Source organism: Schistocerca nitens, chromosome 7 (genome assembly GCF_023898315.1).
Source record: "Schistocerca nitens isolate TAMUIC-IGC-003100 chromosome 7, iqSchNite1.1, whole genome shotgun sequence".
NCBI classification, from domain to species: Eukaryota; Metazoa; Arthropoda; class Insecta; order Orthoptera; family Acrididae; genus Schistocerca; species Schistocerca nitens.
This window is the reverse complement of record NC_064620.1, coordinates 423,023,296-423,046,928: the sequence shown is the minus strand read 5'-3', so window position 1 is coordinate 423,046,928 and position 23,633 is coordinate 423,023,296. Positions and strand designations below refer to the sequence as shown.

Here is a 23,633-nt window from a genome sequence, read left to right as displayed (position 1 = left end):
AAACTTGGTCAGTTTAAGACAATGTTCGGTTTATATGAAACTGTATGGTAGCTATAAGTTTAACGTTAACTAGTGAAATGCAGAAATTCGTTATCAACCAAACAAAGCAGAATTTGATTTTCACCATACCCCCCCTGATAACATGTTAGTTAGTTAGTTAGTTAGTAGTTAGTTCATTCTCAAGTCATTGTACAACAATACCAGATATGACAACACTACCCGAACAAATGCTCGATCATTCAAACTTGGTAAGAATTAGTTCACAGGGATTAATAGAGTCTGCAGCACGTTGTAAGTATGAGTGAGCTAGGGAACTGATGAAATGAACAAGGTTTGATATCATCTTCGTCGCAATATGTCAATACCTCGATGCCCCATCGTGATAGGGCTAGTCATCATCAGCACGATACCCAGAAATCCACTTAATTTCAGGTGCCGTTGGGAAGAAATGGACAACAGAAAAAGTAAATGATTTTACATTTAACACTTTATTGAATACAGACATATAGACTTACAATTAATGAAAATATTACTTACATAATGAATGTGAATCTATTGAGAAACTGTACATTGGTGAATCATTCAGGTTGTGCTATGATAAAATTTCCAGACACTCACATATACGCACAATGAGAAAAAAACAGCGTTTGGCCACACTTCACGGACAGTTCGAATAGCCGTGAGAGGTGTGGAACACTACCAGCTGAGGCTTCCAGGCAGGTACTTGTCAATGAGGCCCTGGTAGTACGGCTTGAGTGCCTCAATATCTGGCTTCTCGTCGCTCTTCGTGTACAGATCGTACTTGCTGCAACAGACGACAAAAAACACTTAGTCCTTGTACTCGCAGGTATACGTGCTGCTTATTAACAGCTCATTCAGACGACGTGTGCTCGTTCATTCAAACTTGGTAAGAATTAGATTCAGCTTAAATTTGAGGTTCACATTTTGGGGTGCGGTGAATGCTTTTTTCTAATTAATAGAAATTTTTAGTACAAATATGACAGCGTCACAGTTATTCCCAATGATGCTCTTATAATTACTGACTAAATGTACGGTTCAATACATGATTACTGTACGTTGATTACACCGAAACCTTGTAAAATTCATGACTGATTTTTGTTCAGCCTTGTACATCATAATTATAATATAACTCTCTCGATTTGGTAATTAGAGAAACAGTTTAAATGAGAAAACAATTAAATTTATCGGTAACAAAGGACACTAAAGACCGGTGTTACGATTTCCCAGACAGATGCTCTTCTGTCGTGTTAGTACTATCTTACATAAGAATACTGGGACTTGAATCAACTCAGAAAACCTAAAGGATGACATCTAAAGATAGCAATACTGTACAGTGTGTAAAGGAGACAGGAGTCAGCAGTGCAACAACAAGTTAACTACTCGAGTGTACTCCGCAGTACATTAGGCAATAGTATTATCCTGCTGCATCTGTCTGTTGGAGAGATTTGTTCATTGCTATTCCGTTTTCAGTATACCAACGATGCCATTTTTCTATGATGATGATGAGAGTAGGGAAAGAGTGAAACCAAGTGCCACCACTTAGAAATGGTTCAAATGGCTCTGAGCACTATGGGACTCAACTGCTGAGGTCATTAGTCCCCTAGAACTTAGAACTAGTTAAACCTAACTAACCTAAGGACATCACAAACATCCATGCCCGAGGCAGGATTCGAACCTGCGACCGTAGCGGTCTTGCGGTTCCAGACTGCAGCGCCTTTAACCGCACGGCCACTTCGGCCGGCCCACCACTTAGACTACGCCTCTTGCATACTGAAGTGCGAAGGGACCATCGAGCTTAACGTACCCATCTCATGCAGAGGTCGTAATCACATACCCTCACTTGGTGAAGCGTTACTGGATCTTCGAGATTGTTTCCTGAACATTGGTGCAAAGCGTGAAGATCAAGAAATTCACGTCAACTGCTCACTTTCCAGTACCGGCTTCATGTTGTTTGTACAAATTCATTTCGTAGACGGACTTTGAATCGGGCGACCTCGACTACGGAGGCGGTTATAGACCAAATTTCTACTCCACTCTCTCCGTACGCAATTATATGACTGGTTGTGGCCGTATTGCCATCAAGAAATGATCATATCACTACACAGGATCTCGTGCTCGGTGAGAGTTATTAGGGACGATTCCAAGGTGCTGAGTATATTTAGATAGAGAAAATGGGACCCATATTGACTCTTGATAAACGCATGACAATTTCCCAATATGGAATTATGCTTGAACAGTGAGTGTATCTAACAACGTTGGAACTGACAGCAAATAGTAATGGCGTCTTTCCCGATGACAGTGCAGTGGACCATTACAAATGACTTGTTAGAAAGACGTAGATGAACCTTCAATACCTTATTCGGATTACTAGTCCATCAGAAGATATACAAAAACATGCAAAACGTACCCACTCGCCTCTATACCGATATTTTCGGCCATATTTCATTGACACTTATGCTGCTAGTATTTTCCATTGAGCAGACAAAACCAGGACCTATGCGTTGCCATATAAATAAAGAAATTATCTAGTTGAAGGTTGGGATGAACATCGCATTTATTTAACAGACAAGGTCCTGTTGTATGCATTGTTCTCGTATATTCCCTTGGTAAGAAAACCGAATCACTCACTCTGTATTGTGATGAACTATAGTTTGTAGTAGAATTGAAATGATCTAATTCGTTAGTTAACAAATAGACCCAGCACCGATAGATAATCTAACGACATTGACGGAAAAACAATTTATGACTGGCAAGTTGGATTATTCTTGACTGATCACACATTGTGAATTATAGCCTTTTGACGATTACTCAATGAGAGCATTAAATAACTCGTGAAGTTTATTAGTAGAGACTGCGCACTGTATCATTTGGTTCAGTGCATTTTAAAAGTTCTTATTACGAATTAAGGGAGGACGTTCATGAAATTGTCCGAAAACGTCAATTTTCAAGTTTTTTATTTATTTGTAGAATTGATGGAGAATTAGGTTCCCAAGTTTCAATGATGAAATCACGTCCAAAGTGCCTGAAAAATAATGAAATGTGTGGCACTATTTTCCTGCCAAACGCACTTTTTGTAGCAACGCTAGAATACTAGTCGGTGAACAACGATTCCGTGGATTACTTTCGAGCAAATTTGCGCGGGATGCATCTATAAGGCTGTGATGTGTACTCCTTGGTGTTAGAGATCATCTGTGACTATTTTGTATCTCACAAGCGACAACAAAAGAGCAATTCTTGTTTCACCACATCTTCATTTGATAATGTCAGAATTCCAGCTTTGGTGCAGTTCTTATACTCAACGATGAGAAAGTAAGGAGGGTGAAGGTATTAGCAGAATTGGCTTTAAGATAGGAAATTTCACTCAAGTCATCCTGAGAAAAATAGATTTACAGCGCCTGTCTACAGCTGAAAAGGCAGTTAAAGAACTGTTAACGAAAATAAGGCAGAAAACAAATAAACAGAAGAGAAGCCTTAAAGGGAAGAACATATACAATTTTTTAAAAAAATTTAAATTCCATAAAAAAGTTACATATATATAATCCGTGGAACTTAACAGTAACTGTGTTAATTTCATGTAAAGCATGGTAAAAAATTTCGTTCAGAATTGTGCATCTATTGTCTTTTAAATACTGCGTGTCTCTTTCATGAATGTCCGCCCTTATGTATGTGACTCTTAGATCCCTACAGTCTACAAAGAAAACATCGGTTAAATCAACCTAGGAACACATTGAAATATAACAGAATGCTTCTCAGCTCTTCGGATATTCAAGGGGTTATACAACGTTCGAAATCAAGAGATATTAGACGAAGTACTTTTGGAATAGCACACTGAAGACACCTTATTGGAAGAAAGAAGGTGTTGTTATTTCTTTAACACATCTAGAAATATTTAATTTGATAATCAATTACACCTGTAGCCATGAATAAATCAAGGGAAGACTATACGACCACCATTTACAATATAGGTAATGAGAAATGCTTACAGAATACAATGATACAAAAAACTGTTTAGAGCATAAGTTAGCCAATCTAAAGACTATCAGTTGAAGTATCAATATGAAGCTATGACTGGATTATTACAATAGTAGTTTTAGACGGTAATAAATGCTACTTACTTGAACACCTTAACCCACTTGAGAGTTTCCATGTCATCCTCGTTGCAGAGGTGCATGTAGTCTCCACCCGAGTGCCACGGGTAGAAAGAATGGAAGCGGATGACTTTGTGCGCTATTTCTGGCAGCTTCGAGCCATTGTGCCTGAGGGCGTGGTACATGTACTCGTCATGGCCCCACGACATCAGCACGTTGTCCAGCCCACAGTGCGGTTTGTACATGCCGTACTTGGTGCTGTAAAAGACGACAGCACGTGAGAAGAAAGCAAATACTGCCCAGAAAATAAGTTCAGCTCTCTGTGGGAAAATGAAAACCACGTTTTCTTTTCTTTTTTTTTATTCAGTGATAATAGCGTGCAGAACACGATTCACCATTTAAGATAGACAATTTTACTCTCCAATGAACACTGTAATTAATAAATGTTTCGCTGTTTATGAGATCTTGTTAAGCAGTGCTTAAGCTTACCAAATAAACAAGTCTAGACCACTTAGCACATCCTCGTTTATTAAAAAAATGCTTCAAAATGAGGTGTCTGTTTGATGTGTACCGGGATATTATATAAATAAGAATAGTGATAATTCCGGGAAACGAATTAATAGGTGTGACAGCCGTTCTACTATAAACTGTCACCAAGCCGCTGGGATAGTCATATACAAGCGGGGAGCAGACGCACTGGAAGTCACGGACAACATAAAACTGGGCTATATTTATCCTACAACTAAGCTATGGCTTACTTTCCTTGGGCCACTAAGGCGAAAAAGTTCTCCTAACTCTCCTATCAATTGGACACATTTCATGTGTTTCTATACCTTTGAGGATCCACTAATGGTTGGTTCCTCTGCTCTAGCCTCCGTGCACATCTCAGTGTACCAAATTTTAACTGAACATATTTTATATTTCATCAACACATTTTTTGGGATATTTTCTCATTAGTTTGGTATCAGGTAACTGTGGTCTCCAGTGGCTAGCTACAGAGATTATAATTTTTAAAAATCTTTCCCCGCTGTCTGAAAATCTGAAGCTTCACTCTTTTTGGTTTTGTAATGTATTCCTCATTTCACTTTTCGCTTTCTGGTTAGTGTTACTCCTCTTGAATATATAATAACATCAAGTTTTAGATGATGTTAGAAAACAGCATAAGATAATTCTTTTTGTCAATTCGCGACTTTATCGACCAAAGTCGTATACAAAAAGTAGCGCGCTTCTGCTTTGTATCCGCTCGCTCCGACTGCTACCAGATCAGTAAGGGATGAATATATTTTGTGTGCGTGTAGGTGAGTGTGTGTGCGTGAGCGCGCGCGCGCGCGCGCCCCCATTTATGTGTGTGTGTGTGTCTGTGTGTGTGTGTGTGTGTGTGTGTGTGTGTGTGTGTGTGTGTGTGTTCCTTCTACCGTCGATGACAAATAAAAATGAGTCACCAGCACAGATACATTTGCTCGAGTGAGTGCCTATCCGATATCGAATGAAGCATTAGCGAAAAATACTACAGGAAACACTACGTCACAACCACGAAATTAAACACTGTCGCAGTTGGAAGAGATGTGACATATTACATTTTGTTTGATTTCTTAACCCTATCCCCTCTGGCCTTTTTACTGCACTGAAAAAAAAAAAAAAATCCGCGCAAATGTGTAAATGATGACAGCATGCGCTGTGTATGGCGATGTAGGAATATAAAATGTAGAGTGGCAACGGCAAGAAAAGCATTTCTGAAGAGAAATTTGTTAACATCGCATACAAATTTTAATGTAAGAAAGTCTTTTCGGAAGGTGTTTTCCTGTCGTGTAACCTTTGTAATGGAACTGGTTAGTGACACAGTCTCCATTTAGTGAACAACTCGAAACGTCTCATAAATTTACCATGTGATCCAATAAGGATCAACTCGCAACATCATTTCTTGCGGATCCCTCATAATTTCAATAATGTAAATGAAATCGTTATTTGTATTTATATACAAGACATGAGTTTAAACTGTAATCTATGAGGAATAATGTTAATTTTTTTACTTTTTCGTAACTATTATTTTTATGTATTAAATTTATTTAAGAATATGTTATCTCTTGCAATTCTATTTGAAGTGACTGACACTAATATCTTAACTAATAAACTCACAGATTAACTTCAGGAAAGATAGCCGAAAAGTCATGCTTTCGTTAATGTCAAAATTTCCTTTCATGTGTGTATTGCTTTTATCCTTCCTGGCTTGTTCGCCGTTGGTAGGAAGTCGGTTCTGTGTTGTGGTGAGAGTGTTGTGGAGATGATAAAATGAACGCAACAAGCTTTTGTCCAAACCATACTCAAAGGCACTGTGCAAAGACCAAGAAGAAGCTGTAATGGCTGTCGTCGTACAAGATACGCAATTAATATCAAAGTTTAAATTCTAACCTTCATCTCTTCGTTGTAGCTTTTAAGGATTTGAAAAGCGCTGACACAAAACAGTTCGCTGTGGAAAAAGTAAGGTTTGCAAACAACGTTCTGTATTCAATTTGCCGGCCGCTGTGGTCGAGCGGTTATAGGCACTTCAGTCCGGAACCACGCGGCTGCTACGGTCGAATCCTGTCTCGGGCATGGATGTGTGTGCTGTCCTTAGAATTAGTCAGGTTTAAGTAGTTCTAAGTCTAGGGGACTGATGACCTCAGGTGTTAAGTCCCTTAGTGGTTAGAGCCATTTGAACCATTTGTATTCAATTTTATTATTGTTCAAATATGAAGCTAGAACGTTAAGGTGTAACAGCTCAGACAAGAAGAGAATAGAAGCTTGTGAAATGAGGTTGACTGAGGTCCTGATGAGGAGATATTAAATATACGTGGGGAGAAAGGAAATTTGTGGCACATCTTGATTAAAAGAAGGGACTGGATGACAAACACGACCCGAGACGTCAAGGAATCTTCTTATAGTATTCGAGGAAAGGGTGGGGGGCTTAAATTGTTGAAAGAGAGCTAGCGATGAATGAAGCAAGCAGATCAAAGTGGGTGCAAGCTTCGGTAATTCTGAGATGAAGAAGCTTGCACGAGGTGGAGTAGCGTGGAGAGCTGCACCATCCACCCTTACGACTGAAGACCTCAACAACAGGCATCCACTGTGTGTCTTGTATGGAAATAAGCTTGCTCCATTCATTCACGGTGCCTGCTGATGCCAACAGTAATTCTCACATTACTCCTCACCCACAAGCTCACATTCAGCACTGCTTGTTTGTGTCTCAGGTTTATTTTGTTGCACTACACTCTGCTTTATGTTACCCTTCTTGGTGACTACACATAACAGGTTTTTCCACTGTCATCAAGGTATTTGTTTCTAATTAACAAAGACAGCTGGGGTAGAATACTGAATAAAGTACAGATATATGACGGATGCAAGAAGTATTCCTATATCAATGTGCACGTTTTAATAACTTTTTCATATTGTCATTGTTGCCCAGTTCCTGAAGACAGAATCGTAAACAGAGCTTCGTACAACTGATAATCTCAATCAAAAGGAATGTAATGTTTGCTGGTTGTGAGATATCATTTCGAAAGAAATAATTCCTTCAGTAACATATGGAAGTTTTGATATGTGAATGGCATACTTGTATCGTGGGTCCTTGCCGTCCGGGTTGTCGACGAAGCTGGTGTCCCTGTAGACGATGGAGTCGGCCCAGGCGCAGCCCACTGGGAAAGTATCGCCTACAACGGCCCACTGAGGCTCATCGTAGAACGCCATGAACTGAAACGGAGGAAACACTCTACTTTTTCGGAAGACGAATCGGAAATGCCGCTTACTTTCATTCTGATCAAGCAAGGCTTGACGCGCCGTTATCCGAATTTGCTGGTAATGATCGTGCTCTCTTTAATGAAACTTTTTAATACGGTATTCCACTATTCAACTTCAGAGCATCTTTTGAGAAGGGTATAATCGTTACTCCATGTCGGCTACAAGGTTAAACATAGCTGTGATCAATAGTAGATATGAAGTAAATGTAATAAAGAATATGACGTATAGGCTGCGAGCAAACAACCTGTGGCGCCCCCAGAGAGTTTAATGGAAAATATAAGCACTACGTTTAACGGAGAGAGTCTTATACAGCACTGCCTACCTTGTCTCAAAAAAGTACATTATTGCGATTTGTTGATCCATGTACTATTTCTCAGACTGGTGATAGACTTAATCAAATTACTTACCCAGAATTAATCACAAAGAAGGTTATGCTTTAAGCCACGTAGACGAAGGAATCATTAAACACCGACCATAAACTCGTATCTGGGAAGTATATGGGAGGAAGCTGAGCCTTCCAAAGGAAACATCGCAGTATTCACCGTAAGAATTTGTAGGGGTTACAGGAAACCTAAATCTTGGTTGCTGGACGGAGAATTAAACCTCTGCCCTCACGAATATGTCTCCATTCCGTAACAACGTCTCTCCGTTTCAGCGTCAATCAGGGTATTTTTTTTTTTTTTTTGGGACATACGTTTTCCAAGAAACGTTTTTCGTCAATCTTCCCTGTCTATTCTGATCTGCTGTACGGTGGAGTAGAATATCAGCTGTCAATACAAGGTATACGAGACTAAGTTTCAACGGCCGGCCAGAATGTGGTTTTTAGGTGGTTTTCCACAGTAAAGTGGGCATGGGCGACGCTGGTACCGTATCTCCGCCCCAGAAAAACGCAGTACCCAATTAATAAATGAAGACACGCAGAATAGAGGTAACACGGTTCAAAAAATAGTGTCCATGACTTTGCCTCATATGTTTGGGTAAACGATGACGTAATGGCAAGGCAGAACCATGCCAGAAATTAAAATATCGCATCTAGTGTGGACGAGTGGTCGTCATGTGTGAATCTAGATACCTTTATTAACCCCTGGAAGCGCCAAGGAATTTATATTCATATTTTTCTAAGCGTTTCCGTTTACTCCTGTTTTTTCCTTCTCCTTTTCTCTCTCCTTTCGCTGTTAACTACCATCAACTCGTAGATCACATTCAGTGATACGGTAATGAAACCTACCACAGCCCGTGTTGGAAAATGTGTGAATCTCATCTTCTATAATACTACATCGATTTTTTTTAATAGAAGTTTTATGCAGCACAACTTTTATGAATCGCTGACCGCAGTCTTCCAACGTGTGTACCCCCTTATTATAACTGAATTAAATGTTTTTAATCAAATGGTTCAAATGGTTCTGAGCACTATGGGACTCAACTGCTAAGGTCATTAGTCCCCTAGAACTTAGAACTAGTTAAACCTAACTAACCTAATGACATCACAAACATCCATGCCCGAGGCAGGATTCGAACCTGCGACCGTAGCGGTCTCGCGGTTCCAGGCTGCAGCGCCTTTAACCGCACGGCCACTTCGGCCGGCTTTTAGTTACATGATAAGAATAAAAACATACGGTTTATTGCTAATGTGTAACAGAAGAAAATGTTGCTCTTAGGCGCTTTGGTATCCGGTAGAGGGATGCAGATGTAATTCATTATGTACACTGTAATAGCACTAGTGGAATGGTAAAACAATCCAAAATCATGAAGGGTTTTGTTCATTGTCACTCCTGATAACGGATTTATAGACTGAAGATCCAGTTTGACAAAATACAACCTTATCTAGCTACTTGTCAGGAAATTAGCATCATACATTTCACTGAGAGCGTGACTGTAACAGCCGAGCGTCAGCACGAATTGAAGGAAGGAACGAACGAACGAAAATTAGGGTTTAACGTATCGTCGAGCAGGGATCGGGTCGGGTATTTAATGAAATTGAACGGGAGCCGGTTGCTGATTATAATATGTATGTGCGCGTTCATTAAGAAATGCAATAATTTTATTCTCGGCCACTTCCGGTTGTAAAATTGCTAAATTCGTTTCGGGGCATGGTGGAGTATTTCCGCTTCAGCCCCTGTAGTATCATGAAGTTGCGATATGTGGCACCGCTATAAGTAGCCTTCAAAATGGCGCCTGTAAAGAAGAAGAATGTCTACGGAGACCTGGCAGTGAACAGTGGCAGTGGCAGCGAGTCGTTTGGCGAGGCACCTGTCGTCATCGCAACAAGGTCGCACGCTCTCATTCGAGGTGGTCACCGAACCACAGCAAACATCTCGCTGCTCAACTGGACGTATGTTGGTAGTGCTGACACACCCGTGCACCAGATGGGGTACTCAAAGGTATGTGCCCCATGGGTTTCTCGCCGCCTAACAGAAGAGCATAAAGAGCAACGGAGGACCATTTGTGCAAAACTGTTCGCACCTTCCGTGGCTGATCGTGAAAATTTTTTGTCGAACTTCGTCACAGGCGATGAAACAGGGGTTCATCGCATCGAACAGGAAACAAAACGACAATCCATGGAATGACTCCACACAACCTCTCCTCCAAAAAAAGTTCAAAACCGCACTCACAGCCGGTTAAGTCATGGCGACAGCTTTCTGGTATTCTGAAGAGCATATTGTGTTTGATGTCTTCCCGCATCGTGCAACGATCAAATCTGAAGTGCATTTTGCTAGCCTCAGAAAACTGAATAAACGACTGTTCGTTCTCGTCTACCTTACAGCAAAGATCTCGCACTTTCCCATTGCCATCTGTTTGTCACAATGAAGGATGCACTCCGGAGAAAGCAGTTCATGGATAATGGTGAGGTTAATGATGCAGCAAGACGTTGGCTCCGAAATCGACCTGTAGAGTGGTACTATGCAAGCATACGGGCCCTCCCAGTAAGGTGATGTAAGGCTGTACTGGGTGGTAGCCAAAAGAGTGAGAAATTGTATGGTGTTTTGGAAACCCGAGTAAAACCAACCTGCTTTCAAAAAAAAAAAAAAATCTGCATTACTTACTGAATGGCCCTCGTACGTAAACAAAAAGAAAACTAAGTTAATGGTATGTGCAAGACGGGACGTGGACTAAATTTTGAACTTGGTCATAACTTTTTTCGACATGTAGACTACTTTTTTCCTATTTCGAAAGTATAACATACAAATAAAGAAGCTGAAAGATCGACATAGTAGTATAGTAGTATTTTGCAGTCCGAACTGTAGTTTCCTAAAAATAAAGAATTTGTATCATCAAAAAAATTGATCTTAAGGCCCTAAAAAGTATTCATGAAACTCTATGATCATAAGCATTTGAAATATGGTGTCGCGGGAGAACGGTGAGTAAAGAGTTAAGGCGTCCTGCAACGATTCGTCGTGAACAAATGCTTTAAATAGCTAGAAGACACATATTACGCATGAATCGTTTATGAAAACCGTAGTAGGGGATTAGGATTGCGAGATCGTCCAAAGATCATAGTGTCACAGCAGAGTCGGCAACACGTATTGACACCACAGACATTAGTGATGCCGCAATTCGCAGTGATGAATGGAAGGCACTCCTCAAGACGCATCCTCTTCGTCTCAGCACCGCAGTGCCATTGCTCGAAGGTCGATGTAGAGCTGAGCATAGAAGCACTCTGGCCCAGTTCATGACGTCTGGTGAAGTAGTCAGCATCGTCTTGTTAGGACACTGGCGACATTCAAGAATGAAATGGACCTATTCTTTTGTAAATGTTAAACTTGGAGAGAAGCGTTTGTAATTGTATGTATTAAGTGATGTTTTACTGTCAAAGACAACCGCAAATATGTGACATACTACGTCCGCCTCCATAACTGAATAGTCAGTTTGGCAAAATGCCATGCGAGGGGCCCGGGTTCGATTCCCAGATTCTCCCCCTCGGGGACTCGATGTTGTGTTTGTCGTCATCATTATCTCATCCCCTTCGACACCCAGGTCGCCGAAGTGATGTCAAACAAAAACACTTGCAGGCTCCCTGCGGGTGATGCTCCTCGCCTAGGCACAGCATTATTATCATCAATATTCGACACATTCCTATGGAAATGGATTGTATAAAGTTAAGTAAATCTTTTTATGATTCTTGTAATAAAGTGAACTAATGCTTCATATGTTGTGGTTCCTATCACCTACCTCCCAGAGCAAGTACCAACACTTACGACTGGATGATTGTAGATTCGTCAGGTCATAACTGGAATAACTGAAGAAGAAAAGAATCTCAGGGATAATCCGTATTACAAGGCAACTCACAGATGATGTAGGATGCACCAGTGTGATGTAATGAAGAAGCCAATTGACAAGCGACAACAGTGTAGAAGAGCGTCACTTGCAGACTAGGCATTAGACGTCTGACAAACAGGTAGTCCGTATCGTCTTACGACTTGGCCGACCGATGAAACTCGTCCACTGCAGCCAAGCAGCACCTGACACTCGGCTGGCAGTCTGTCGGTCGATAGGCAACTTAACTGCTTTATTGAGAACAAGGGATGGCGATTTGCACTTTCGTCACGAGCAAAAGAACCAAACTAAAGCGAAGGGAATTCAGGGTCAGTTCAGTACTAAGTCGATGAAGCAGATCAGGAAAATTTAATAACTTACATGAAGAACTGAAAAGAGACACTGAAAAATTTTTCAGTTACTATAGGATGAATCTTGAAACGTTTCAGTATATCCTTAGAGCTACTTAGCAGGGAATTGCAAAATGGTCCAATTTCAGGCGAACTATACAACTTAAGGAACGTTTGGCTTTAAAATTGAAGCAAATTCTACACTCATTTAATGATCTCTAAAGGGAAAAACTGTATAGTGTTAAAATTGTGACAACATTCCTGAGTTATATTACATCATAGTTTACAAAAAATAAAAAAATATGTAACAGTGGAGAGCACGTTATAGTATTTACACACAATAAATAAGGACTAGATAAAAAGTTTCGATTAAGAATTTGTATTGTTGTGTGCGAAATTTGACAGATAGACGGCCGCAGTTGGCATAGGGAACGTTTCATTTTCGTCGGTGTAGTGGCGTATTCTCATTCACAAGATCTATTTATTTACATCCACAGGTGATAATTAAGTACAAAATACACATGTATGTCCAACTACGTCCGACCAGTCGCATTTTGCTGTGATCCGTCCGTCAGCGGGTCGCTTGGTCGTATGCAGTGGACGCGTTTCAATGCCGCTAAACGCCATGGAATTAGTCGGTCGCGTGTGGTCGTATCCGACCAACTAGTGGGAGAAAACTGTTCCAACGATCGATCAGCCTTAGGGTTGGTACGCTAGAAGGCTAAAAGAACGCGTGGGCGTGGTCAAAGCCACGTGGCAACTAGTGACACAACCACTGACAGTTAAATAACACCTTAAGGCAGCGCAAGTCTCATGTTATTTCAAACAAAACACAAGTCAAAGGGATAGTAGACGCACCTTGCCCAAGTCGTGTATGAGTCCGGTGAGCTGCAGCCACTCGCAGTCCGGGTAGTCTTCACGGATGCGCTCGGCCGTCTGGTAGGCGTGCACGATGTTGGGCACGTCGACGTCAGGGTCACTCTCGTCCACCAGCTTGTTCAGCGTGTCGAGGGCCTCCAGAATGGGGGCGCGGAACTTGTCGAACTTGCGCCACTTCTCGTGCCGACCTGCACACCAGAACGTGGTAAGGTCAGTCGTCTTCACCAGCCAATGCAGAACTTGAGCACTTCCATTTCTCTTGTCATATCCGAGTGAGGTGCTTGTGACCAAAAGCATTTTCATCCCCACAAAACTAGAACTGGCGTTCAGTATTCATTGATAACGAAACTGAATGCAGTTCCTTGTGTTTTATTCCAAAATTTTAAGGGTGCCTGCATTAAAAATAGTTCACGGTGTTCCAAAAAGAAGCTGTTTCCTTAGATTATCATTTATTATACTTACCACGCAGCCACCACATATTGCTGTTGTGGTCTTTACTCAGAAGACTGGGCGGATACAGCTCTCCACTCTAACTTGCCTTTTTCTCTGCATACCTACTCCAGCCGACATCGATTTTAACGTGCTTATTGTATTCAAGACTTCGTCTCTCTCTACAATTTTGAACACTCCCCTCCCAGTCTCATTCCTCCACCTCACACACATACGTCTTTCCATTACTAAATAGTCGACTCCTTGATTTCATAGAACGTTTCCTGACGACTAATACACTGTTTTAGTCGATCTGCACCAAGAACCTCCTTTCCGCTTTAGTATTCCATTAGTTACTCGGTACAACCTTGCAGCAACTCGTAGTGTTTGCGAGAAGTGAGTAGAAGTTGTTCCCAAATCCTACAAAATGCGAGAAAATATGTTGACGAGCTGTTAGTAACATTTAGAGCTCACTGTCTATTCAAACAGTATATCACAAGCAAACCGGCAAAATAAGTGATAAGTACGCGTACTGCGTGTGACAGCAAACATTCAATATTACTGCGTGTGACAGCAAATATTCAATATGTACTGAAAGCCCAAATTTATACAGGAAAGGAGAATGGAGCGCCAGCAGAAAAAAATCAGGGAATGATGAGTTGCTGAGGAGAGGCAGAGCTTCCACTAAATACGACCAACAAGGAGGGTCATAGAACTGTATCCTAATTCCGAAATTACACTACTGAGGTCAGTTTTATTCCTACGGGAAACAGAAATGTTCCATTAATCAGCACACTCCACCAAGATAACGAAATCAGTGAGAGGCCTGATAAAAACACAAAAGCGGGTTTTTATCACAATTCAACGAAAGGGGCTGAAAACACATTTGATCAGCTATCAGGTCAAAAAGTGAAAAACCAACAGCTGATCGTTCAACTTTTCCACAGCATTTTGTTCGAACTGCAGTCACTGAAGTAAAAAAAAAAAAAAAAAGAGAAGAGAGGGAGAGAGAGAGAGAGAGAGAGAGAGAGAGAGAAGGAAGATGTTCCAACGTTTTAACATACATATATATTAAAATAAGAAAATTTCTTACAATGTTGTGGATGTAATAATAATTTAGGATAATAATAAAATTACAAAATTGTCAAGGCCTTCGTGGCCACTTGTTGACAGACTGCCAATTGGCTTCTGTCTCGGGTTCTTCGGCCGACGTTCATCTAATGATTTTTCTGACGTTTCGCCAGCACGAGTGGCTGGCATTGTCAAAGCTTCACCCTCCATTGCCGGTGGTGAACTGGAGCCGAGCTCGCGGACGCAGACTATATGTACCTGGCGCGCCAACGTCCGAGGGCTTCCCCGCGGTCATTTCCGGTGCGGTTCTCCTCTTGCTACCTGCGACGGTCGTTCGCTGCAGTACGGGAAGCCAGGATCCGTTGACCTTAAGGCTTTCCTCTTTCTTGTTCAAACTGTTCGCGTGTTTTTGTATTTCTACAGCTTCTCTGAACAAGCGCGTGTGATAATGCTTCTCTACAGCCAGAACTTCCGTATCGGCGAATTCTATTACGTGGTCGGTCTCATTCAGTGCATGCTCTGCCACGGCCGATTTCTCCACCTGCCCCAACCTGCAATGTCGCTTATGCTCTTTGATCCTGGTGTTGATGGATCGTCCAGTCATTCCGACATAAACTTTTCCGCATGTGCATGGCATTGACAGTTTGTCAATAAAATTACTAATAACTAGTAGTGTTGTAGTAATAATTATATTATTAAATTCACTGATATACAAAATATAATTAAGTCAAAAACTGTAAGAAAAATGTTTGTTATTAGAAGTTTTATGCACTATTTGAGTGTCGGCTCATACTGTCTCGAACAGTACTGTTCTATAGTAACAGAGAACAGAAGAGCAGTGTTAAACTTCGGGACGAAGTACTATATCAGGAAACTTTCCTATCATCCACAGACGAATCCTATCAGACTCAAAAGTTTCGCAACCGACCAGTTATTTAGTGAACTACGATCGAACGCTAACGAGTCTGCTGCCGGTCTTTTACTGCCTAGGGCAAGGTAAACCCATTGGTGTGGGCAGAGATGTATCTTTACCTGTTCTTACAACTCGCCGATGATTAATGATTACTGTCGTATTTATTATAATTTCGTTTCAACTGCTTTCAGTGACATTTGTTTGCACTTTCCCTCTCTCTCTTTTTTCCATACACATAACGTTTGTAATTTTTTGTAATTATAAACTTCCCCTGCTTATTTTCCTGATTCATGATACATGAATTTATGAAATGTACTTCATCATGGTTCTGTTAATTATCCAGTTAGACACATGAGAGTGTTTTTATGAGTACATATTTTACAAACTTGGTCTTGAATGTTAAATTAGGGTGCAAGGGTTGTGATTTTAGTATGACTTTAAGATATGACGATTATTTGCGTTTGCATTTACCTTTAATTTTTTTTAGAAAATTTTCTTTCCACTTCAATTTGTGTCCTAGGCATTTACGTGTTTTACATAGAGATTATAGCCGGTCAGAGTGGCCGAGCGGTTCTAGGCGCTACAGTCTGGAACCGCATGACTGCTACGGTCGGAGGTTCGAATCCTGCCTCGGGCATGGATGTGTGTGACGTCCTTAGGTTGGTTACGTTTAAGTAGTTCTAAGTTCTAGGGGACTGATGACCTCAGACGTTAAGTCCCGTAGTGCACAGAACCATTTGAACAACAGAAATTATAAGGTGTTACAGATTACGCTCTTATAGTCCCACTTCGAATAGATTTCCCCTCTCATACATCACCCCCCCCCCCCCCACTCCCCTCTTCAATATCCACATGTAACAACGCGAAAGTTTATTGTAATTTCAGTCTTTTATGACTCAAAAAATGGCTCTGAGCACTATGGCGCTTAACATCTGAGGTCATCAGTCCCCTAGAACTTAGATTTACTTAAACCCAACCAACCTAAGGACATCACACACATCCATGCCCGAGGCAGGATTCGAAGCTGCGACCGTAGCGGTCTCGCGGTTCCAGACTGAAGAGCCTAGAACCGCTCGGCCACCCCGGCCGGCAGTATTTTATCATATGACGATACACTTATTCAGATGTTAAACGACTTTATGACATTCAAAGTGACTAACTATATTTGTTTGTTTGTACGAAACTTTTGTGGATTTAGCGCATCTCAAGATGTCAATATTTACCGAAACCCGTAATGTGTATGATTCATATGTACCTAAGTGATCGCTGACACAATAAATTACTACACAAACATTCCAAAGGTCGAATTCTTTCAGTTGGCAGTATGTCGGTTTTTAAATGTAGATGAATGGTTTGAATCTTCAAAAACGATCACAATACTTTTAGGAATTTTTTTCACTTCTAGATCTTTAACCCAGGGAAGCACCGTATCAGAGCATGCGCAGACTCTAGGCGGTCTACGAAGATGACAATAATCATTTTTATGTAGCTTCTGAAAGAGCTTGCAGCAACGCCGACGAATAAACTACGATACTTCGTCAAAATCGTTCAACAGGAAATCGAGCAAACAATAATTAGAATTTAAAGCCATGACTGCCTTACTTTTTTTAACCAAGGGAGTCTAAAATGTGTGCACTCGTTAAAGAGAATATCTTCCCCTTCTTCACTGTTACAATTTTTCAGTTCAAAGATGATTAGTATTCAAGCTGATTACAATCTGTCGCTTTCGATTAGACGCATTATATGTTGACATAAGGGTGGTAGGGAAGTATTTCAGTGAATAGCAGTCTCACCCCAGTGTCCTCTACATAACGCAATATTAGGTTCAAATGGTTCAAATGCCTCTGAGCACTATTGGACTTAACTGCGGAGGTCATCAGTCCCCTAGAACTTAGAACTACTCAAACCTAACTAACCTAAGGACAGTGCACACATCCATGCCCGAGGCAGGATTCGAGCCTGCGACCGTAGCGGTCGCGCGGTTCCAGACTGTCCAATATTAGATACCTGAGGCGAGATACGCCAGATACTCACTTTTGACGAAATCCACGGTCTGGTGCTTGTGCATGGCGTGGTAGAGTCTGCGCACGCGTTCCTTGATGGGGTCACTCTCGTCGATGGTGTAGTCGCGGAACTGCGAGACCGGCTTTCCCGCGTGCAGGGGCTCCGGCCTGAGTACCTCAGAGGGGTCGATCAGAGGCTGCGACTGTGAACAAAAACAAACCAGGGTTAGCGTGGCCTTATCTTCCAACTCACCTGATGGCATTTCCCCTTTTGGGGAGAACGTGATTCTCCTACCCAGTGAATACAAAACACAACTCGCGTACAAAAAATGAAATTCCTCTGAGATAGACGTATCATTAAGTCTGTATGAATACCCTTACAATCTTTACGGCCTTCGTTCAAATATTGGCTACGTAGTATTTGTCATACATGTGGCAGTAGTAATAATTATTTCGTACCTAAACTTAATCCTGCCAGAGGTAAAAAGAGTTCTTAAAAGAACCACTGAACATAAAGGACATTGTCTTGAAAGGAGGATATAAGATGAACATCAACAAAAGCAAAACGAGGATAATGGAATTCAGTCGAATTAAATGCGGGATACTGAGGCAATTAGGTTAGAAAATGAGACACTTAAAGTAATAGATTGATGTCGAAGAAAACAGTCTCGGTTGAAAAGTTGTTTTTACGCGTTTCGCCTTTGTGAGGCATCATCAGATTATGTGAAAATGAAGTAGGATAAATGTCAATTGGCACTCATGGGCATTAAACATAAGCAGGGTCTGGATATAACGTCCGTTCGTTACCAGATACAAGAAGGACCCTATTTGTACTAAAGCAGGCTCAGCATGGTGTACAGAGCAAAAGGCTGGTTCTGAGCACCACTGGACTTAACTTCTAAGGTCATCAGTCCCCTAGAACTACTTAAACCTAACTAACCTAAGGACATCACACACATCCATGCCCGAGGCAGGATTCGAACCTGCGACCGTAGCGGTCGCGCAGTTCCAGACTGTAGCGCCTAGAACCTCTCGGTCACCACGGCCGACACAAAGCACAAGAACAGAACTGTTGTTGTGCTGGGGGGACTTCGTTAGCTGATCGTATTTAATCTGATGATGTCTTACAAGAGCGAAGCATGTAATTGTTACTCGTGTTAGTAACAACAATTTTGCAACCGAAACTTTCTTCATTCAAAATATTCATAACCTGTTCCTGGATCAGACAGGCAAAATGTAGTGGGACCAATGTTAGTACATTAGCTTTGTTATAGGAGCAGTAAAACAACTGAAGATGACCAAAATAGAGACAATATAAAATGTAGGCTGGCAACGGTAAGAAAAGCATTTCTAAAGAAGAGAAATTAGTAAACATCTAATAAGTGATAGGAAGTCTTTTCTGTAGGTATCTGAATGGAGTATAACTGTGTATGGTAGTGAAACATGAACAGTTTAGACGAGTAGAGAATACAAGCTTTTGAAATGTGGTGTTAAGGAAGAATGCAGAAAATTGGAGGTGTAGATCGAGTAATTAACGAGAAACTGGAGAGATACGAAGTTTGTGGTACAATTTGAACAAAAAAGGGATCGGTGGATAGGACACATTCTGTGATATCAATGTACCACCAATTTAGTCTCTGAGGGAACTACGGGGGGTAAAAATCATAAAGGGAGACCAAGAGACGCATACAGTAAGCAGATTCAGAAGGATGTAGATTTCAAATGTTATTCGGAGATGAAGAAGTTTGCACAGGATACCGCAGCATGGAGAGCTGCATCAGACAAGCCTTCGGACTGAAGATCACGACCACAACAACAACAATCTATACTTCGTTTTGATGGATGTTCATCGTTTGTATTCTAATGCTGAGATAGCATCCCTCCCGTTTACTCAGCGTAGATTTTTCACCCAACAGTGTTCATGTACGGATGAGAAAAATAATGAAAAATCCGTTAAATTAAAAAAAAATTCATAATAGCTTATCTTGCTTATAGCCAGAGAAACGCAGTTCGCAGTGGCTTGTCATGTACATTACAATACTATACTTTGTTTTCTGTGTTACTGACCCCAGTATGCAAATTGAAGGAGGATTGCGTAACCTGAGGCTAGAATTTAGGTAGCTTCTTTCGAATAGTATCAAAGTGTGCTACGAAGTTGGGTCTAATACATACCTGTGGTCTGGAAGAAAAATGATGGATTTTGTAGAGGCATTACCAACGAATATCCAGATTACTACAACTAACTGAACAAATACTCAAATGTACTGCAACTCTGCTGCATCCAATTTCAAGTATGTCTAATATTTGCTAACACATTCTAACATTAAATGTAATATTTTAAGTAATGAGAGACTTTAAGAGAAATGCAGTATCTCAGCTTAAACATACAAGGACACTGCATAAAAATCCTTTCGGATTCACTAAAACCATTAAATATAACCACGCCATACGACTGTCAATAATATCCCTTTTCATGTTATATACGAAGAAATGATACGAGGTAATTTGTTACTTTTTTCATAGGGTCTTTTGGACGGCGTATCTTAAAAATATGGGACCAACCAGTTTACATATAATTAACATTCATCCTTCACATGAAGGCAAGCTGTCAATTTGCAGATGAGTAAATACAAGAATTAAACCTTGCTTTTAGTTTTGTCAAGCGTCTATAGCTCCTGCACTTTCTGTATTACTGACGTTTATCATAAAGTTAATCATCTCTTTATTTGATTAAGTGCACTTTAAAGATGTTAAACATCTAATTATTACTTATTTTTACTGTGACAGATTATTACCAACATATTTTCTTGTAAACTATGTGTATTGGTTATCTGGAGTTAAACGTGTCTAAGCCTAAAGAGCTATCTACAAGATTTTCTAGGAAAAAGCAGAATTTTATTGCGTCCTTCAACCCAAAGAAAGCTTTATTTGTGAAATTTAAGTAACCTGATAATATCATTAAAACATTAGAAAATTAAAATTGGGAGAATAGATTAAATTTTCTTTCTCTTCAATAGCTGCGGTGACACGAAAAGCAAAGTTTTCTGCGTTTTGCCATCTAATATACTTTGGAATGTGTGTTTTAGTTTTGAATTTATTGTGGCGAAAATAACATCTATTTAATTACTCGTCATTATTTGGCCCTTTTATGTTTGGAGTTGTAGTCATCGATGTGCAGAATTTAATATAATGGTTCTATCTAAGTTACTTTACATGTTAAACTTCATGTACTTCGCAGACCCCGTAATCATTAGCCCCATTAAATAGGATAAAGGGTTTTTTATCTTTGAAATATTATTTTTATCACAGACATTTTTCTGTTTTAATTTGTTGACAGTATTGACTTCAAGATCTCTGGAAACGTCTTTTTTCAACGGTAACCTCATTAGTTTAATATAAGTATAAAGTATACTAAAGCAAGTTTTAATATGTATCGCCATGTTTTTAATAACTTAAATTATTGCTGCAAAAGATATTTAATGATTATGGAGCCAGTAAATTTGTTTACCGCAGTAAATTTGTTTACCGTTGGCAATATAAACATATTCATAAACTATACACGATTTGTAATTTTTGCGTTCTACTAGTATTTCAATCTGTTGCTGAATAACGTGTATCACACGAAAGTCAAGTTTGCTGTAGTTATTGGAAAGGTGAGTGTCTTTGTAGTCTTCTGTGTTGCAGCATTAAGTAGCTTCACTTATAGTGTTCATTTGCCTTCTTGTGTCATGGTCAGTTCTTGTAGCAGACAGTTAATGTGTTACTTATGAGAGCTTTATGATGTTGCTGTTACTTTACTGTCGAGGAATGCGATTGGTGCTGAATTCCACGATCTTATCTTGCTCCATACACTGATCATGCCTGCCATTACTCAATTGCACTTAAATTAAAGGAATTTTCATTCAAACATCTTTAGCAGCTTTGCCACTGGTGCAAACATCAGCACTTGATTCCTAACTCTGGAGGGAATTAATTGCTTCAGTTTCCACAGTTTCCAGGCCCGTAGCTACCACAAAATGACTTTCCTGATTGCAGCTCAAGCGACCTCAGGCAAAAGGGTTAGGCGGCTCAATCATCATAAAGATGAAATTTCGTATTTCAGAATAGTAATAATATACCATTACACTCTCCTTGATCGAAGTGTGACAGAGAATCCCTAAAAGCCTTGCTGTCTGGTTCCATAAACTACACTAGATTCTTCAGTACAATTTATCACAGAATTTTCTAAAATAAAAAAGCAATTAACACTGTAACTGAGTGCTATAGATCCGGTGGGAAAAAAAATATGTAAACAGTATCTGTCACCATCTGAGTTGACGAATTATGAATTATGAATGTCTGTATATCTGCAGTTGTAACTAACTACTAAAACAGGATGAAATAAATTTGTAGATATTTTAAGTCCCACTCACAGCAAAATCACTAGTTTCGGAGCACCAGTTAAAGCTATATGGGTTCTGAGCAGGAAATTAATCAAACCATTTTCAGACAATCTATCCTGTCACGCATCTAAATTATTTAGGAAACGACGAAAAAAAATAGTTCTCGGTAAGCGAACGGGAATTCGAATGCCATTTTCCATCCAATAAGAGTCCATTTATGAGGAATGAGAAGTGCTGTTTACTCACCAGAAGCTTAGCAGTGGCCATGACGCTGACAAGTAAAGCGGGAGGCGACCGTAAGTGAGCAGCCAACTGTTTCCGAGCAGCGACGCTGGTGTTGGCAGGCGTCGTTGCTTCCCCTGTATTTATTTGCAGAGGTTATCGGCGTCGTTCGCCAAGGTCACGACGCCCGTCGATGGCGAATATCACGCGAGATGCCAACTTGCGTAATACGCTACTCCTCTGTTCGACGTCGCAGTTCTCTGTGGAAAAGTACTGCCTATTTTTGATCATGACGCTGCAGATCGAGTAAAAGTGTTCTGCAGGCAGAGAAAAAGTCGAAATACTAAACTCTTTCTTCTTTAACTGTTTCACTGTGGAACACCGTACAGCTATTCCTCCTTGAAATCGTCACACGAACATCAAAACGGCGCATATCGAAATAAATGACAACGGGAGAGAAAAGCAGCTGACACCCCTCAACGGAGAAGAGGCCACTAGTGGGACACCAGTACGATACTACATTGAGTATGTGAAAGAACATACTCTTGCCTTAGGACGCAGGAGGAGTGCACTCTGTCTATCCACGGTAATGCAGTGGATATCGGCACCCAGTGAATGCCGTATTCCTGGACTTCCAGGAAGTACAGGGCTATTACAAATGATTGAAGCGATTTCATAAATTCGCTGTAGCTCCATTCATTGACATATGGTCACGACACACTACAGATACGTAGAAAAACTCATAAAGTTTTGTTCGGCTGATGCCGCACTTCAGGTTTCTGCCGCCAGAGCGCTCGAGAGCGCAGTGAGACAAAATGGCGACACGAGCCGAGAAAGCGTATGTCGTGCTTGAAATGCACTCACATCAGTCAGTCATAACGACCACGTAAATGTAATCGCAGCTAAGGCGGATGCCACCCTGAGATTCACGGGAAGAATCCTCAGGATTCTTAGTTCACCAACGAAGGAACAGCTTACACAAAACCTCGTGCCAGCAAGATTATAATATTTCCCGTCAATCTGGGATCTGAACCAGACTGAATTACTGAGAAAATAGAGAAAATCGAAAGAAGAGGAGCGCATTTCGTTATAAATTCCCTTAATAAGCGCGGACGCCTCACCAAGATGCTCAGACATCTGCAATGGCAGATGCTACAACAGAGGCCTACTTCATCATGCTATGGTTTACTGTTAAAATCCCGAGAGCGTACGTTCCTGCAACAGTCAACCAGAATATTTTTTCGTCT

At 40.6% G+C, this 23,633-nt stretch overlaps 1 protein-coding gene across 1 annotated transcript; it reads right to left on the bottom strand.

The window, feature by feature from the left end:
* Positions 1-469: 469 nt before the first annotated feature.
* Positions 470-22,550, bottom strand: LOC126195390 (inositol oxygenase-like). The gene is made up of 6 exons (XM_049933981.1): positions 22,411-22,550; positions 17,814-17,985; positions 13,346-13,554; positions 7,699-7,835; positions 4,137-4,367; positions 470-805 (listed from the first exon to the last, which is right to left on the bottom strand). The coding sequence occupies exons 1-6, from the start codon at positions 22,429-22,431 to the stop codon at positions 697-699; spliced, it is 879 nt and encodes a 292-aa protein (XP_049789938.1). The 5' UTR covers positions 22,432-22,550; the 3' UTR covers positions 470-696.
* Between the last annotated feature and the right edge of the window lie 1,083 nt (positions 22,551-23,633).

Coding starts and splice junctions, on each gene's coding strand:
- LOC126195390 (XM_049933981.1), bottom strand. CDS start 22,431: ATGGCCACTGCTAAGCTTCTG. Junction 17,986..22,410: donor TGGCCACTGCTAAGCTTCTG/GTGAGTAAACAG, acceptor TTTTGTTCACAG/TCGCAGCCTCTGATCGACCC. Junction 806..4,136: donor AAGTGGGTTAAGGTGTTCAA/GTAAGTAGCATT, acceptor CGTCTGTTGCAG/CAAGTACGATCTGTACACGA.